The 16,796-nt window shown below is 42.8% G+C and overlaps 1 protein-coding gene across 3 annotated transcripts in view; it reads left to right on the plus strand.

Moving 5' to 3' along the window:
* HIPK2 (homeodomain interacting protein kinase 2) overlaps positions 1-16,796 on the plus strand; it is a 213,064-nt gene that overhangs the window by 53,997 nt on the left and 142,271 nt on the right. For 2 of the 3 annotated variants that reach the window (XM_019515382.1, XM_019515384.1), the window contains exon 2: positions 15,141-16,236. In XM_019515382.1, coding sequence (XP_019370927.1) covers positions 15,141-16,236 — 1,096 coding nt within the window. Of the gene's footprint in view, positions 1-15,140; positions 16,237-16,796 lie in introns of those variants that run through there. The other variant, XM_019515385.1, reaches the window with a different exon arrangement.

Below are 16,796 nucleotides of genomic sequence, written 5' to 3' on the forward strand. Positions count from 1 at the left end.
TGGAGGCCAGGGGACTCCTGCCTTCTCAACTGTCTGCCGGGGGTACAGTGACCCAAAAAGGTTGAAAACCCCTGCTGTGGGATGAGTTCATCTCATATTGCATCTGATTAGTTTTGAAAAGGACATGGACTCTTGTGTCTGATTTAGGATGGTCATATATGGAGGGCAGAAGAACACTCCTCCCATGCCTCTTATGCAGCTGACTAGCTACATTATAGGCCACTATATTTGTTTTGGACCATTGGATTCTAGCCACTATTGCAATGATTTTCAACCTTGTTAAACCCAAGAGCCCCCTCACCAATGCCAGCTTTTAGGTTTCACTCATTTTTTTGACTGTTGGGAACATAATAGAACAACTCTTCTGTTCAAAAAAACTCAGAAATACCAGTGCAGGTTGCAGTGTGTATGACACTAGTTTCCTATTTGAAATCTCTGGTTTTATCCTGTGAATCATGTTTGCACACCTAACACTGCATGGTGCCTCATGCCCCACGCTGAAAGGATCTCAAGGCGCCCCAGCGTCTGCATCACCCTGATTGAGAATCACTACTGGAAGCAGAACACCACTCCAAATGTAATGCACTAATGGTCTGGTATGGCATGACAGATCCTATAGTCTGTTGCTAATTTTGGAAAGTTGTGTCAAAGCAACCATGCGCGGCCACATATAGTGAAAACCCTGGAGCTGAAATTCAGCTAATGAAATATTGCGTATATTAATAAGAACTGCTAAACGCACCAAAAGTATAAACCCCACAGTTAACACCAAAAATATTCTTGGGGCTGAGAACACAGTGGATTAGTCCACTAGTTTTCCATTTCCAGAGCAATTCCTTGTTTACATATGCAAGAGAAAGTATGTTTGGTGCTTTCAGTGTTATTGTTATTCTTTTTATAGGCACATAAGACTTGCCCCAACAAATCTGACCCATGCTCTATGTAGTTTAGTGTTCTTTTTTGACAGTGGATAAATGCTTCAGAGGATAAAACACTCAAGTACGTAGTTATGGACTAAACTTCCTGCCTGCGAATGTTTGTTCCTAAATCTCAGCAGTTAAACGTTGGCCTCAAAGCTGGCGGGTTTGCGTCCCTTCCAAAAAGTCTTGCTTTTTAAAACTTTTATTATGCTAAGATTGGATAATCTCACTATCTCTGTAAATATCCCCTTTCAAAACCTCCTAAATTCTTGGTCTCAATATTCTGTGGCAGTGAGGTCTACAGGCCAGTTTTGTGTTGCATGAAAAACAACATTCTTTTATTCATTTGGAATTTGGCACCTTGCTCTTAAATCAAGCATCCCTTTGTTCTTTTCTCATAGTGATTCACAAGCAGGGTGCTACATGATCCATTTAATGGTGCCGTGGTGCCTGACACTTATGTGAGAAGGCAAGTGCTTTCCTTCCTCTGTACAGTGCCCTGTGGCATCAGCTAGCTCAGTGGTCTCAACCCTTTTACCTCAAGGCATGCTCCCATAACTTTTTTCAATTTAGATTGTAACTCAATGATTCTCAACTGGGGTGCCGCTAAATTCAGAAAAGTTACAGAGCGGTGTGTTGAGGCTAAAAAGGTTGAGAATCACTGTACTGTGGTCCATGGATCCATGAAGAACAGGAATTCTGTAGAGGGCTTCTCTAGCCTTATTTTGTAGTTTCATTACTAGCTGTGGCCAGTAAAGTGACCAAAATGCTGGCTTGCATCCATAGATGCTTCTCAAGCAAATCCCGGGATGTCATTCGCCCCTTGTACTTGGCCTTGGTGAAGCCACAGCTGGAGTACTGCGTCCAGTTTTGGGCTCCACAATTCAAAAAGGATGTGGAGAAGCTTGAGAGAGTCCAGAGAAGAGCCATGCACATGATCAGAGGTCAGGAAAACAGACCTTACCACGACAGGCTGAGAGCCATGGGGCTCTTTAGCCTGGAAAAGCGCAGGCTCAGGGGTGATCTGATGGCCACCTATACGTTTATCAGGGGTGACCACCTGGATCTGGGGGAACGTTTGTTCACCAGAGCGCCCCAAGGGATGGCGAGGGTGACCGGTCATAAACTCCTGCAAGACTGTTTCAGGCTGGACATAAGGAAGAATTTCTTTACTGTACGAGCCCCCAAGGTCTGGAACAGCCTGCCATTGGAGGTGGTTCAAGCACCTACCTTGAACACCTTCAAGAGTAAATTGGATGCTCATCTTGCTGGGATCCTATGACCCCAGCTGACTTCCTGCCTTTCGGGCAGGGGGCTGGGCTCGATGATCTTCTGAGGTCCCTTCCAGCCCTAATGTTTATAAAATCTATGAAATCCTATGCATCTTGTACACTCTGATTTGTCTGGTTTCAAAGGCAAACAGTTTTAATCTTTTCATTCTCTTGAGAGGAAAACCTTTCTGTGCCCCTTATTCTGGTAGCTACTCATCTCTTAGTTTTCTCAATGTTCACTGTAAATTTTGTAGAAAGTTTCAACATTTACAGAAACAGGGCTGAAGACACAATCTGTGTCCTTCCAATCTTACTAAGTGCATATGCTTATGTTTAGCTTCTTGCTTATGAGTAAAGTTAAGCAGGTGTGGAAGTGTTTGCAGGACTGAGGCCAAACTCAGTGCTATCTTTTCATCTCCGTCCATTCAAACCTGTCATGAAACTGTCTCACAATGTGTTACAACCAGCGATCTCTGCTTGCAGCAGTGGTACCGCAAGCTTAGACTTGGGGCATTTGGTCAAAACTGAAACACGGGATCGAGACATGTTGGAGAGCAATGTGTGGGGGAGCCTAGTAACTTGCAAAGCATATCCCTCAACCCTGCTCAGCTCAAGCCACTTCTAGCTGTTGCCTTAGTTCCCAGATGCAAAATACATTCACAACATTTTTGTGATAATCGTAAAAAAGCGTATTAGGTAAATACACTTTCCATGTACAAAGGCCATTATTCTTTCTCCCTTTTGTTCTGAAAACAATAGACCTCTAAATGAAATACAGACCTGTGTTTTCAAAAAGGTCACATTTTGTACGCAGCAACATCGTGTGTTGAACTTTAAACAGATTTCGTAAAGATTTGATGGCACTCAAGAGAAATGGAATGAATTGGTATTTTGTTAGTAAAAGTGTGAAGAGTTGGCTGGAAGTTTCCAGGTATCTGGAAGACAGAAAAACAGACCTGTTGTGAGTGGCGTCAGAAGAGAAGTTTGAAAATGGCCTTTTGTTCGACGCAGGCCAGGTGGTCAATGCTTGTTATCTTTCTTATTGGTTTCAGCTGAGGCCTTATCTCAGTGGCCTGATGTAACGGCTAGCAGTGACATCAATTCCCAGCTGCTGGTTCTTTAATGCATGGCCGGTTGCTAGGAAATCTGCCATCATCCATGTTTTAAATGTGGATGAGATGACCAATGTTGCATATATTTCCAAGCCTTGGCTGGATGATTCTGCTGGTCCTCTGGTGATTCATCTCAACGTAGCCTAAGCCCAGGAAGGTTTGGAGAGAGAGCACACCTATTCTCATATGTGAAAGATGCCCAAACCCAAGGAGTGTGTCCACATAGGAGTCCTATAATAAAATGAATTTGGGAATTCTGACTGTAACTGATCACCCCAGTTCTCACTGGGATTCCTTTCAAATTTACTGAATTATTGTTGGATATAGTTTCATAGACATTAGGGCTGGAAGGGACCTCGGAAGATCATCGAGTCCAGCCCCCTGCCCGAGGGGCAGGAAGTCAGCTGGGGTCATAGGGTTCCAGCAAGATAAGCATCCAATTTGCTCTTGAAGGTGTTCAATGTAGGTGCTTGCACCACCTCCGATGGCAGGCTGCTCCAGACCTTGGGGGCTCGCACAGGAAAGAAATTCTTCCTTATGTCCAGCCTGAAACAGTCTCGCAGTAGTTTATGACCGTTCGACCTTGTCATCCCTTGGGGCGCTCTGGTGAACAACCGTTTCCCCAGATCCTGATGAGCACCCCTGATAAACTTATAGGTGGCCATCAGATCACCACTGAGCCTGCATTTTTCCAGGCTAAAGGGCCCCATGGCTCTCAGCCTGTTGGCTTGTCAGTCTTGTAGTTGCCAAGGTCTTATTTTTCTGTGTTCACTTTGATTATATAGTTTGATAGAGATTTTTTCTAAGTACCCTGTGGGCTTTGGCCACACAAGTCTTGACGCAAGTCAATAGGATTTTTGCTACCAAATCTCTTTGGCTACTTTGAAAATCTCTCCCTGTGTGCATTTTCCTGGGTTCTCAGGATCACTGTAGCAACAACCATGGGAATACCCCAGGCAGTTTCTCACTCAAGTCATTCTCATGATAGAAAAAGGTAAGATATTCAAGTTTCTATTAGACCTGTCAACATCTCTTGATATAGCTGACCTTAAGAAATTGTTAACTTGTATTCTGTCTTGTGGGAGTGGATGATGAGGCTTTTCAAAGCATTAGCTCTTTCTTATCGGAAAGAGCCCGCAGACCAGTGCTAGGCAGTGGCTCACCTCCCAAAAGCCCTTCTCAAAAATGGGTTCCCATAGAGTTTGGTCTTAACATTTGTCCTGCTCGCCATGTATGCGAAGCCAGTGGATGGTAGCATGCAACAGTTTGTGTGCAACATCACCAGTAAACTGATGATATTTACCTTTATGTCATCTTTGTATCAGACTCAGATTCTGCAGTTTCATCGTTCTTCCATGTTTGGAAGAAGTAAAGATTTTGGTTGAAAGGGAGATGAATGTAACTTCAGCAGGAAAATGCTGAAGTGGTACTTGTTTGTAGGGGGTAAGCATTAGTAGGAGGGGGCACTGCAAGTAACTGTACCATCTCTGGAGGGTATATGCCTATTGTTATTTAAAAAGGTTGGGGCCACATTGGACTCATCACTGCACCTGGTCTCTCAGATGAGAATCAGGTCTTTCACTCTGCAAAGCTGACTAAGGAAATGGGGCAAATACTTTCTTCTATGAATGTTGCCATTGTCATCTATGTCTTTGTTGTCTTCAGGGTTGAGAATGATACTTATGCTGGAACACCCTGGAGAAGCTGTCAAAAGGGATGAATGCAGCAGTGTGTGGCCTGAGCAATGCTCTAGTCTTTGCACTGGCTTTCAGTTCAAGATGTTAGCTATGATCTTTGCAACCTCTCATAGTCTGTGGCTGAATTAAATGACTGGTGGCTTCTCACCGTATATCCCATTGAGTGAGCTAAGGTGCATGGTGCTGTTGGCCCATAAAGGAATAATTCATGTTTGGCGGATGACTGTTTTGGTTGAGGGCCCTGCTTTCAGACTTTGTTCCCCTTGGTGGCCTATCACAGTTGAATCTTGGGAGCTATAGGGCAAGTGGTGGCAAGTTTTCATTTTTTATAGCATTTGGTTTTCTGTTTCTGCTTCGTTCCTTTCCTTTTGCATTACAGTCCCTGCAATGGAAGTAGTCTAGCAGCCATAGCAGTAAGCACTGCTGAAATGAGTAAAGAAAGAAATCAATACCTGTGTGAAAGAGAAACCTGGAAGTACAGAATTCTCCTGATCCAGAGGGAGATTTTTATTATTTTCTTTCTCTTTACTTCCCTTCCTCCCTGGTCTCTCTTTCTTCACAAATCTGAAGGAAGGTAGTTCTTAGTTTTCCTGAGCAGTGTTTGCTGAGCTGCTTTGTTATACTTGAGAGCCTCACATCTTTCCTTCTTAAGTCAGTTATTCTTTCTTGATCTCCAGGACCTTTACTCTTCAAAGCTCTGAAATCCTCTATATAGTTTATCTCCAGCCCCAACTCTGATTTTCTTTAAGTGATGGAATGAGTTTCCTGGATCAGTTAGTCCATCTTCCTTAGTCAGACAGGATTCTCCTCTGCACTGTGACCAGCTCCCTATTAGATCTTTTTTCCAACACATTTGTAATGGAGGTGCATGAAGACACATTAGTCCACACCAAAGGGACAAAGCCCCCATCTCACTGGCAGCGCAGAAGAGAGAGGGAGAGTGTGCTTGGGCATACATGTGACTATAAGCACTTAAAAATTTCATCTGATGGGGATTGATCAATGTGGTTGAACAGTCTGATGAAGGGGAAAGTGATGCCATTGCATGCAGTAGAGCATCCTGTGGCTGGGCATGTATTGGGAGCTAAAGAAAGTAAAAGGAATGACGGGATGGTTTTATAATGTCCAGTTATAACTGTTCTCAAAGATATTTTCCTTGCCTTTTAGTGTCTGCTGTACTCAGCTGGCATGTTTCATCTTAGCCTCCTTTTGGTCTCCCTCACGCTAATGGGAGAAGGAGGCTAAAGGGGATGCCTCCAGAAGAGGGATCTGTCTAGAAGTCACTCTTTTCAGCTTTTGCCTCTTCACTGATCAACCGATAACATTTTTGTGATTTAAGGAGAAATCTTAGCTCCAAAACCCCCCAAACACTGAGAATATTTGGGTCTGTCCCTTGCTCTGTACTTCATTATTCAGCCCCAGCTTTAATTCTGAGTGTTTCTCCAGGACCTCTCCCTTCTTATCTCCTACCTTTTTTTGGCCTTTTGACCTCCTTTAAAGCCAAATTAAAAAAACAAAGAAGCCTGGCAGAAGGATGGGCTGAGCCATAATTTGCACTTTAATTGGGGGTATTTTCTGGTGCTGAGATATAAATTGGGTGCAGGCTGTTGGGGGGATGGAAGAAGGGGGAAAAAAATCATGTGCTAGGTGTTTTCCTGAAAAACCTCAGAGCTATTTAGAGAGTTCTTTTTTTACGTTTAAAATGCAGGTCGGGTGACTAACCTGATGGGTTCTCATTTTTTATCTTCCCAAAATACCCTGTATTTAGCAGGTGATACTGTATGTGGTATTGCAGTAAGCCATGTATTCAGCAGCTCTTTTTTAGCAGTGAGATGTTGATGACATAGTTAACCCTGATCTGGTGACAGTTGAAAGGTCATCTAATCTAGCTCTCTCTCTCTCATTTCTCTGCTTTGGGTGAGATGCATGCAGCCGGCTTGTAGCACTGTTCCCTCGTAATCCTCCAGCCACACTGAGTGAGCGGTGCCCATGCAGCCCAGTTCCTGGGTAGCATACTAACTTTACCAGTGGCTTGTCTCGCTCTAATCAGCCTATTTCCTGATGGAAATTAAGTGAAGTGAAGGACTCACAGACAGGCAAACTGACCTTTTCAGCCCGGCTAGTGGCTGATACGAGTTTCACATTTCATAAACAAAACCAAGCACTGAATGTCACACGCTGGCCTCTTTGAAAATGAAACGCTTCAAAAACCCCATGGGTATTTATACACATACATTTTCATGCTTTGCAGCAGACTCAATCAATTGAGTCTGCTCTGTGCGTGACCTGATGTGCACTGTGCTATGTCATGTGCAGTTGTGTAAGCAGCAAAATGCGCGTGAGCGCTGAGAAAGTGGCAGTGGTGCACTTTTGAACTAAAACACCTTTTAAAAGCGCCCGATGGTGTAGCACAAGCATGTGTACAAATGCCCAATGAGAATAAGAGGTTCAGAGAAGGACAGCGTAGACCCTTGCCTTGGCAAGTCTTGCTGCTGCTGCACAGTGACACATGAAAAGTGCTGAATATTTGCCAAGGTTTCCCTATAGTTGCAGGAGGACCTTACCAGTTGACATTATAAAGCTAATATTTACAGCTGGAAAGTCATCCCAGTAAGGAGAATGGCAAAAGCCGTAAAGTCCCTGGTGCTAAGGGCTCCATAAGGGGCCAGGCAAGCTACAAAGGGCTTGTATACATGTGCTCCAGGAGTGGTGGGGGGCACCTGAAACATCTTGTGTATCACTGTCCCTGTGCTTAAAAATGGCAGTGGGGGTGCTTTCTCTAAAGCTCATTGAACGAGTTTTAGATAAAGCACTCCTGCCACAATTTTTAAGTGCAGGGACATTGATACAAAAGACGCTGGAGTCTGCTGGAGTGCAATAATTACCACACTCTAGCAGACTTGATTAATTGTAATTACAGTGCGTCAGAGCAGCCTTGCTACTCGTATATAGGTGCCCAAAGGTTTCATTGCTAAGGGGGCAAGAGAGCTGCATGGATTTATTTTAACCCCTCCCTAGTATGCACTGGCACAATTATTATGGAGCTCCTCATAGAAACTGAAGGACTGTCCCTCAGGACAAATACCCACTGAGCTACAGGCTGATGTGTTAATGGAGCATATGTGAATTTGGGCCATAAATTAATGAAGTCTCACTTCATCCCAGTGAGACAGGCCATCTTCAACCCAGTTTTGAAGATGGGAGGCTGAGGCAGAGAGGTTAAGTAATTTGACCAAGACTGTATCAAAAGCATGGCCAAGCAGAGGCTCTTCTTTACACATTTTGAACTCCTAGTCCTGAGTTCAGGTTGCATCTCTGTCAGTGGATTATACCTAGGAAGGCTAAAGAGCATTTTCTTACTAGAATTTAGCTTATTTGCTACTCTGCTTTTGTTTCAATGACATTTAAAGCATGCTGTAGACAGGGAGGTGAGAGAGCTTCTTTGAGTTCCTTATTATTATCCACACCACCCAACCTTGGCTGTTGTCCACCATCTTTAGCCCTAAGAAGGTGGACAACAGCTAAAAAATACAGATCCTGAAAGTGCTTTTTCTTGAATGACAGGCCTTCTCATTTTCTCTACACCAAGACCAGAAGCCTCTGGTATATCTTATGACTGAAGAATCTGCAGAGAAATAATTAGGTAGCAGAGACCCCAGTGAGGAATATTTTAACCTGCATCCTCAGGTGTTGCATCACTAATTAACTATAATGTGAAACAGAAGCATAATCACCTGATTTGGAGAAGAAATGCATAACATCTATTGCCATTGTGACAATTCATTAAAATCTGAGATGTGGTGGTCAAAAAAAATACCGTTTGCTAAGTCGTAATTAAGTTTCTAAACATGAATATATTTATCTGCCCCTGGGATTCTGCTTTAAAAGCCTCAGTCCAGAAGATATCAAAAGAGCCTGCAGCTTGTTACCGTGGCTCATGGGCACCTGGATTCATAACAGATGGGTGACTAAGAATAGCAATGTTTTTAGTTTATAGAGGGCACGGGATAGCTTTTGACTTATAGTGTGTAGGTGAAAGTGTTGTGTTGAGGTTGTAAGTGGGGAATAAGATGTGAAAGTGTGGTTTCTTGATTGTCAAAGTAAGGCTGGATATGGCAAGGACCAGTATCTCATCTGTATATGGGACCTGCAACGTGAGATGTAGGTGGCTGACGAGGAGGGCTTGGAGGAAGGCTTGGATTGGATTGGTGACTCATTACTTTCTAAAACCTGATGTTTCATACATTAGTGTGCAAAGCATGTGTGAACTCATGGATGTATATGGAACAAACTGTAAATGCAAGAGAACGACAGCCCACAGGTATGAGTATGTTAGAGGTTTACAGATGTGGGGGAGTCAGGGATGATAAGGGAAGAGGCAAAATTAAGACCGTTTTGGAACCATAGATCAGAATTTCTCAAACTTCAAGCTATGGCAACTTAATGAGATTTTTTTTTTTGTTCTGGTGCAGTATGTACATTGGTACAAGAATGTAACTGTTCGGTGGGTGGTGTCAACCTCCAGCCCTCAGGCTGGACCAGAAATTTGGCAGCTAGAGAGTGATGGCAGCATTAATTGTATGCAGGGTTGCTCTGCAGCCGGGTCCCGCGCTTGGGGATGGACCAGTGTGGGGGTCAAGCCACATTCAACAGTCAGACCTTGGCCAGCACACCAGCTCACACCTATGGGCTGGATTTGGCCTGTGGACTGACCCCATGACATTCATTCAGCCTGTGGGGCCAGATGGGTGCATATCACTATTGTGGAGTATGAGCTCTGTAAACAAAGTGAAATGTTTTACAAACAATCTAGAAGTCCTTCCCCATAAAGGAAGAGATTAGCTGTGCTACTGACTTTTACTAATGAAACAGGAAGTGTGATCAAATGTTCTTGTGATCCCCTTGGTTAGTCAGGGACAGGGAGGAACTCAGGCATTTGGGGCCCTAGCTATCCTTTGAGTATGACTCCAAATCTTCATTACTACAAGGGAAGGACCTCTAGTAGCCTCAGTGGGCATAACTTTGTGCAAAGTGCAGTAGTACCAGGAACCATGTCTCACCACGAAGAAGCCCCTTTAAAGATTTACTGTGATTGCAGACATACTTATTATGAAAACCCAAAAGATTCAGCGTGCCCTGCAATTCCCTCCTCCGCTACCCTTTTGACTCAGGTGTGTATAAATTGTTTTAGTTCCTGCCCCTGCAACACTGGAAGACATGTATTTGAGGAGTGTCTTGTGGGCATTACTGATATGGTAACTCAACCAGTGCACTTTCTACAGACACTGTAGTACTCGTGGCAGACAACAACACTCGTTTCAGTGAGTTCGTAGGTGTACAGGTTCTGCAAAAGGTCTTGGTGCCTGCTTAATGCAGGCCAGGGATCTTCTCTCTTGCTCCCTGGGAACCTTGTTTATAAATTAGCAGGAAGTGCTACCAGTAGGAAAAAAAATACCCATGACTTTCAGGTTGTTGCATATTTAGCCACCAACTGCCATTTTTCCCTTTTCGTTGAGGTGGGAATGGGAGGAAAGCTGTGATTTGTCTCCTGTTGGCTTTGCTAGAACCTGTTGGGCTTGATATGATCTATATAGAATCGGGTGCACGATGTGTAGACACTTGAAGGGAAGTGCAGTCTGACCTGGGAATAGCACCTACTCAATTATTATTTAGTGAAGGCGCGAGTGGGAGTTGTTCTTGGAACAAAACCAGAAGTAAAATATTTTAACAAAAGCTCTTTAATTAGTTTTTGATTTGTCCCCTCAGTGCACTTCTCATACTTTAATTCCTATTAATGCTATGGGGACTTACGCAACTTATATCAAGGACAGAAAAGTCCCCTTTAAATCCAGTTACTGTCTATTGTGTGAAAGCCTTAAATGACTACATTAAAATTCATTACTAAATGAAAGAACTACCAGCTTTATTTAAAGCATCTTATCTGACCCCATTTCTGCATAGGACTCACTCAAACTCCCTCAGTCAGGACCCAACATGCAGAAGGGCTTGTGCAAAACCAGATATTTATCCTCGGTGGTTGTCTCTACATTAGTTATTCCTGAGTCCTAGCTACAAACCTGGCCAGCTAAATGGAGACGGAAGGTATTTACCTACATTGATTCTAAGCAAGCAGCTGGCACATTTAGGTCAGGCCTACTTAGTATAAACACAACGTAAGCTTGACCAGTTTTTGTCTGAAGCCTCTGAAGAACAAGGGCAGAGCTCCTGAAGCTAACCTCAAAGTAGCCAGCGAACCCTGTAAACACGGCTGCCAATTCTGGGCTTCTTAACACTTCCCCTGCTGGTCCAGGCTGAAAAAAGTAAAAAGTGGTGAGCTGGGGACTAGCCTAAGTCCCCTTCAGCTTCAAAGGTGATGCTGTATTTATAGTCTTTATTTGCAAGTGAATATGGGGGACAGACACAGAAGCATGCCGAGTGGCACGGCTTCACGCAGTGGAGGTCTTCAAAGGTCTCTGGCCAGCAGTTTGACAATCTATGTTCTATGAATACACCATTGCCTCCTTTTTTTTTTTTCTTTTCTCTTTTTTTTTTTTTTACATAGTTTATGGCCCCTTTGTTTCTTGAAGATGCCGAGAATGATAACATTTCTTTGGGGGAAAACAACTGTGTGGGATGTTCAGAACTCATCATGGTCACATGTAGATTGGTTGGCATATGCCACCATGTAGTACCCTGCTTGTTGCTTCCTTTGCATTGCTGCTGGTCCTTGATGGGATGCTGAATCAAGAGCTGGCCTTGTGATTTGTATTTTGGTCTCTAAGGCAGAACTGGAGAGCTGTGTCCCCAGGGTGAGCCTTACTTCTGTTCTTTCTCATTTTTAATATTGAAATTGAGTGGTGATCTTTGCTGCCACAATTTTATAGCATTCTCAGGATGTCTAGGGCTTGTGTTTTTCTCACATCACATGCATGGGCAGATTTACAGTAACAATTATTTGGTTGTTCCTGGCCTGTCAGTCAGATTCCAGTTGTTTTGGCATCAAGCTACACTGAACTGCTAGTTGAGCCCCTTTCCTTATGACATGTGCCCCCAAAATAAGTTGTGAGAAAATCATCCTGAGAATGGGAGGGAGATTTAACATTTCTGCTTTCTAAAAAAAACCCAAACCCTCTTTGAAAGTGAATTTTAACCTCCTGAGAAGTGCCAGACTGAAACCACTGGAGATCAAAGCCATCTATTTAGCCATGAGCTAGGCATAAATAGGCAGGCACAGTTTGTCTCCCTAACCTTTAGCCTTGCAGCGACAGAATAGTTTAGTTTTTGTACTCATTCTGTTCCTGTTCTTCCTGCTGAGGCTACTGACAAGGGTTTTGTAGGTACAGGGGGAGGTGGGTTGTTGTTTTTTTGGTGTTTTATCTGTCTGCAACAGCTCATTTCACTAAGGAGTATCTGACGTCAGCAAATTTCAGTGACCACTGACCTTGGTTGTTAATAGAACAGTTCTTCAGTTCTCCTTTAAAAAGGAGTCAATTGGTGCTATGCCCTTTTAGATAAGCAGAGGATCTGGCCGGTAATGATGACAGTGATGATGATGATGGTTCTTACAGAAGCAATGACATTGGCAGAGCTGCTGTGCTTTCTATCAGCAAGTTTCACTTTGGGTGATTAGGTCTTCTGGCACTGTATTTAGGGGTATCTCTTTTGGCTTTATTCCCCTTTTTCTGTGTTAGGATTTTTACAGAGCTGTTGATCATGCATGCTGCAGAATGAATGCTATAAAACTATAAATTACACCTCTGCTAGATCCACAATATGTTACCAATTACAACTGCTTTATTATTCATGTCCAGGGGGAAAGCATACATCAAACCAACCCACTATCCCAGAAAGGTCGGTACTAGAAAGAACACTGTGACTCTTCTTAGAAATCAGTGGAAAAACAAATATTGTTTTAGCCTTGCTCAGACACGATATTTATGTCCAGGATGACAAGCTGAGTAATATTACTGCAGCTCTCTGAGCTCATTGTGTGCCACATGCAAAGTCATTCATGGCAATGTTGTCACCCTGTGGAAAGGAGAGGAAAAAATTAGGTGATGGGAGGGAGTGTTGAGAGAGACCTGAGGACTGAGTCATGGGCATCTTGGAGGCTGTTTTTAATAAACGTTGCTGCAAACAGGTTTCCCCACATCTTAGTAAGTTGTTCCTTTGACTTTCTCCATCTCTGAAAGCTATTTTTTGCAATATGGGAATTCTCTGGCAACTGGAAATTTTGGGGTTATTTGAATATAACTGCACAGAATACACTGCCAGCTCACCCCAGCTTGTCCATAAGCAGTTCCTGGGTCTTTGACTGCAGAAAACTGACTGAAAGATTTGTCTAAGAATGTGAATCTGTGTGCTTAACTGAGTTATTTCCCCCACACTACTCAACTTTGAAATGGCTAAGTAACTATATATATATATGTATATATCTATGTGAGTGTGTGTATTGTGTGTGTATATATATATATGTGTGTATATATAGATATATATGTGTGTGTATATATATATATATGTTTATATGTATGTATGTATGTATGTATATAATCTGTATACAAACATAAATGAATTTTTAGAACACATTCTGGGAGGGGCTAGACAAGAGCTGGCTTCTTTCAGAAAAGTTCAGGTAAGAAAACTGAGTATTGTGAACTCTCAACTCTCTCCACCCAGAAAGATACTTCAGGTCGTGTGTGTACATGCTGTTGGATTTGTTGGATTTTTCTTACTGAAACATTCTTTCAGCCTTCAAGTATTATTATTTTTTTTAAATTCACAAAAGTCAAGGTTGTGCTCGCACTTAAAAATCCAGTGATGCTGCCAGCTCAGCATATTATCTTTTTATTTTCTCCTAGTCAATCTTGTTTATTAAAAACAAAGATTTGCAATGGTTGGTGAGAAGGGTCAAGAGCATCAGCTGATTTAATTGGGTGAGAGCATCAGCTTCTTCTATGCAAATCCACATGTGGGTTTGTGTAGTTTTCTATGCCTGCCTGTCAAAAGTGTAGTCTCCACTGTGGGGAGAGGAACTTGAGAGATGTTCTGTACTTGGATTTCCACTTGCTTTGGGTCATCAGTGGTTTCCCAAATTTGAGCACTTTTGACCTCAGTAAAATGAAACCACAATTTTCAATGAGGTTTGTCTTAAATTTCAACACTTATTTTCTTTTAACCAGGGCTATTGGGGATTTGTGTTTATAAATGTCTAAAAGATTATTAGCAGTTTTTGATTCAAAGAAAAAAGCTGCAGTTAAATAGGTTTTCATATTTTTTAAAAATGTTGAATTAATTTAGGAACCAGATTCTGTCACACTTACTCAGGCTGAATAGTATTTCTTTCCATGAGCAATTTTGTTGACTTCAGCGGGCTCTACTGTTCAGTTATGGTGCTGGACAATGTGAATAAAAATGAATGAATTTGGCTCATAGTGATGTAAAAACTCAGGGTGCTATAAATATGAGTTAAGGCTAATCTGACATAATGCCCCTCTACAATATGCATACGTGCAGGTGGGTGTGATTCCCACATTCAGACATGGCAAGTGACTTCAACACCACTGGCTGTTCCAGTTCTGTGTCCTCAGACAAATTTGTGAGGACATACTATTTTAATGCGCAAAACCACTTGCTAGTCCCATCCCAGACCTCTACCTAGCAGAGACCATGAACTGGATGGTGCTTTTACATGTACAAATAAGGAGCAAGAGAGAGATGCACCAAGCCATCTCATGTATGACATGCATCGGCATTTGAACTCTGGCCACCAGAGGTAAGGCTGTTGCGCTACCACACTACATCTGTTCTCCATCAGTTTTTAAACACCAGGCTGGAAAAAATAGGAGTAGAAATGCTTCAGTCAGAAGAGATTAAAAAAGAAGAGAAAAGTCCTTAAGTTATTGGTATTAACAAGGGAGGAAAAGAAAGAAAGAATAATGGTTGCTGTGCATGATTCAGTCAAGTATTGACATTGTATTTCATTGTACCATATTTAATTTGTAATGGAGACATCTCTCAATGTGTAAGAGCCCCATTATTTTCTTGCTGTATCTGAAGGTAGTTTCCCATTTTGTTTCATTGCATTATTAAAAAGCTGAAGAAGAAATCTTGACACTGTTCTTTTTTAATGTTGTGCTGCAGGTATGGCCTCGCATGTGCAGGTTTTCTCTCCTCATACCCTTCAGTCAAGTGCCTTCTGTAGTGTGAAGAAACTGAAAGTGGAACCCAGTTCTAATTGGGATATGACTGGGTACGGCACACACAGCAAAGTCTACAGCCAGAGCAAGAACGTGCAATCCTCCCAAGCAGCAGCAGCAGCAGTCAACGCCTCTCTACAGATCCCCAACCCCAGCATCCCTTACGAACAGACCATCATCTTCCCAGCAAGCACAGGGCACATTGTGGTGACATCTGCCAACAGCACTTCTGGTGTGGTTGCGGTGTCTGGGCAAACACTGGGTGGCCCACACAACCTGATGCGGCGAAGCACTGTGAGCCTTCTGGACACCTACCAAAAATGTGGACTTAAGCGGAAAAGTGAGGAAATTGAGAACACAAGTAGCGTGCAGATAATTGAAGAGCATCCACCAATGATTCAGAACAATGCCAGTGGGGCCACAGTAGCCACCGCCACTACATCCACGGCCACATCCAAAAACAGTGGCTCCAACAGCGAGGGGGATTACCAGCTGGTGCAACATGAGGTGCTGTGTTCCATGACCAACACATATGAAGTATTAGAATTTCTTGGCCGGGGAACCTTTGGACAAGTAGTCAAATGTTGGAAACGTGGCACAAATGAGATTGTGGCCATCAAGATCTTAAAGAACCACCCTTCTTACGCCCGACAAGGTCAGATTGAAGTGAGCATCCTGGCCCGCCTGAGCACGGAAAGTGCAGATGACTACAACTTTGTCCGAGCCTATGAGTGCTTCCAGCACAAAAATCACACTTGCTTGGTCTTTGAAATGTTGGAGCAGAACCTCTATGATTTCCTAAAGCAAAACAAGTTCAGTCCATTGCCCCTTAAGTACATCCGGCCAATCCTCCAGCAGGTAGCCACAGCCCTAATGAAGCTGAAAAGCCTGGGACTGATTCATGCGGATCTCAAGCCAGAGAACATCATGTTGGTAGACCCATCTCGACAACCATACAGGGTCAAGGTCATAGACTTTGGTTCAGCTAGCCATGTGTCTAAAGCTGTGTGTTCAACCTACCTTCAATCCAGATATTACAGGTAAGAGAACTGCATCGAATAACAGTAAGAAGGGAGATATTTTCCTAGAAGGATTTTTTTAAATTTCTGTAAAAGCATGTAAAATCAGCTGTGTTTTTCTGATCCCTTTGGAAGACCTTTTAATCCTGAATTGCAATGGCTGGTCTCTAATAGGCTCTATTGTCAGTGATGAAAAGTATCTTAACCTCCTGACTTTTGCTTGTGTTGACAACTAAAATTTGCAAAATTTGACATTAAGAAAAAGAGGTCTTTAGTTACAATTGAAAAGATGCCTTAGCCACAGGAGAAAAGGAAAAATGTTTTCTTTCTCTAAAATATGGACCAGAACCTGAATGCTGTTGATGTTCCCATTAAAATCAATGCAAAATTCAGATGGTTGGCTTAAGAAAGGTTTTAGGTCAAGTTTAAGTATGAACTTACAGGTGCCTTCTGTGGTTGAAAATTGAACTCTATAAAAACAAAGCGAGACCAAAAATGGAAGTTGTACAAATCCCTCAAAGATGTTGGCAAATAGTAATTTTCGGGACTGTGGGCCTAATGCAAAGCCTGCTGTAGTCAAT

Source organism: Gavialis gangeticus, unplaced genomic scaffold (genome assembly GCF_001723915.1).
Source record: "Gavialis gangeticus isolate Ggan-Ray unplaced genomic scaffold, GavGan_comp1, whole genome shotgun sequence".
NCBI lineage: Eukaryota > Metazoa > Chordata > Crocodylia > Gavialidae > Gavialis > Gavialis gangeticus.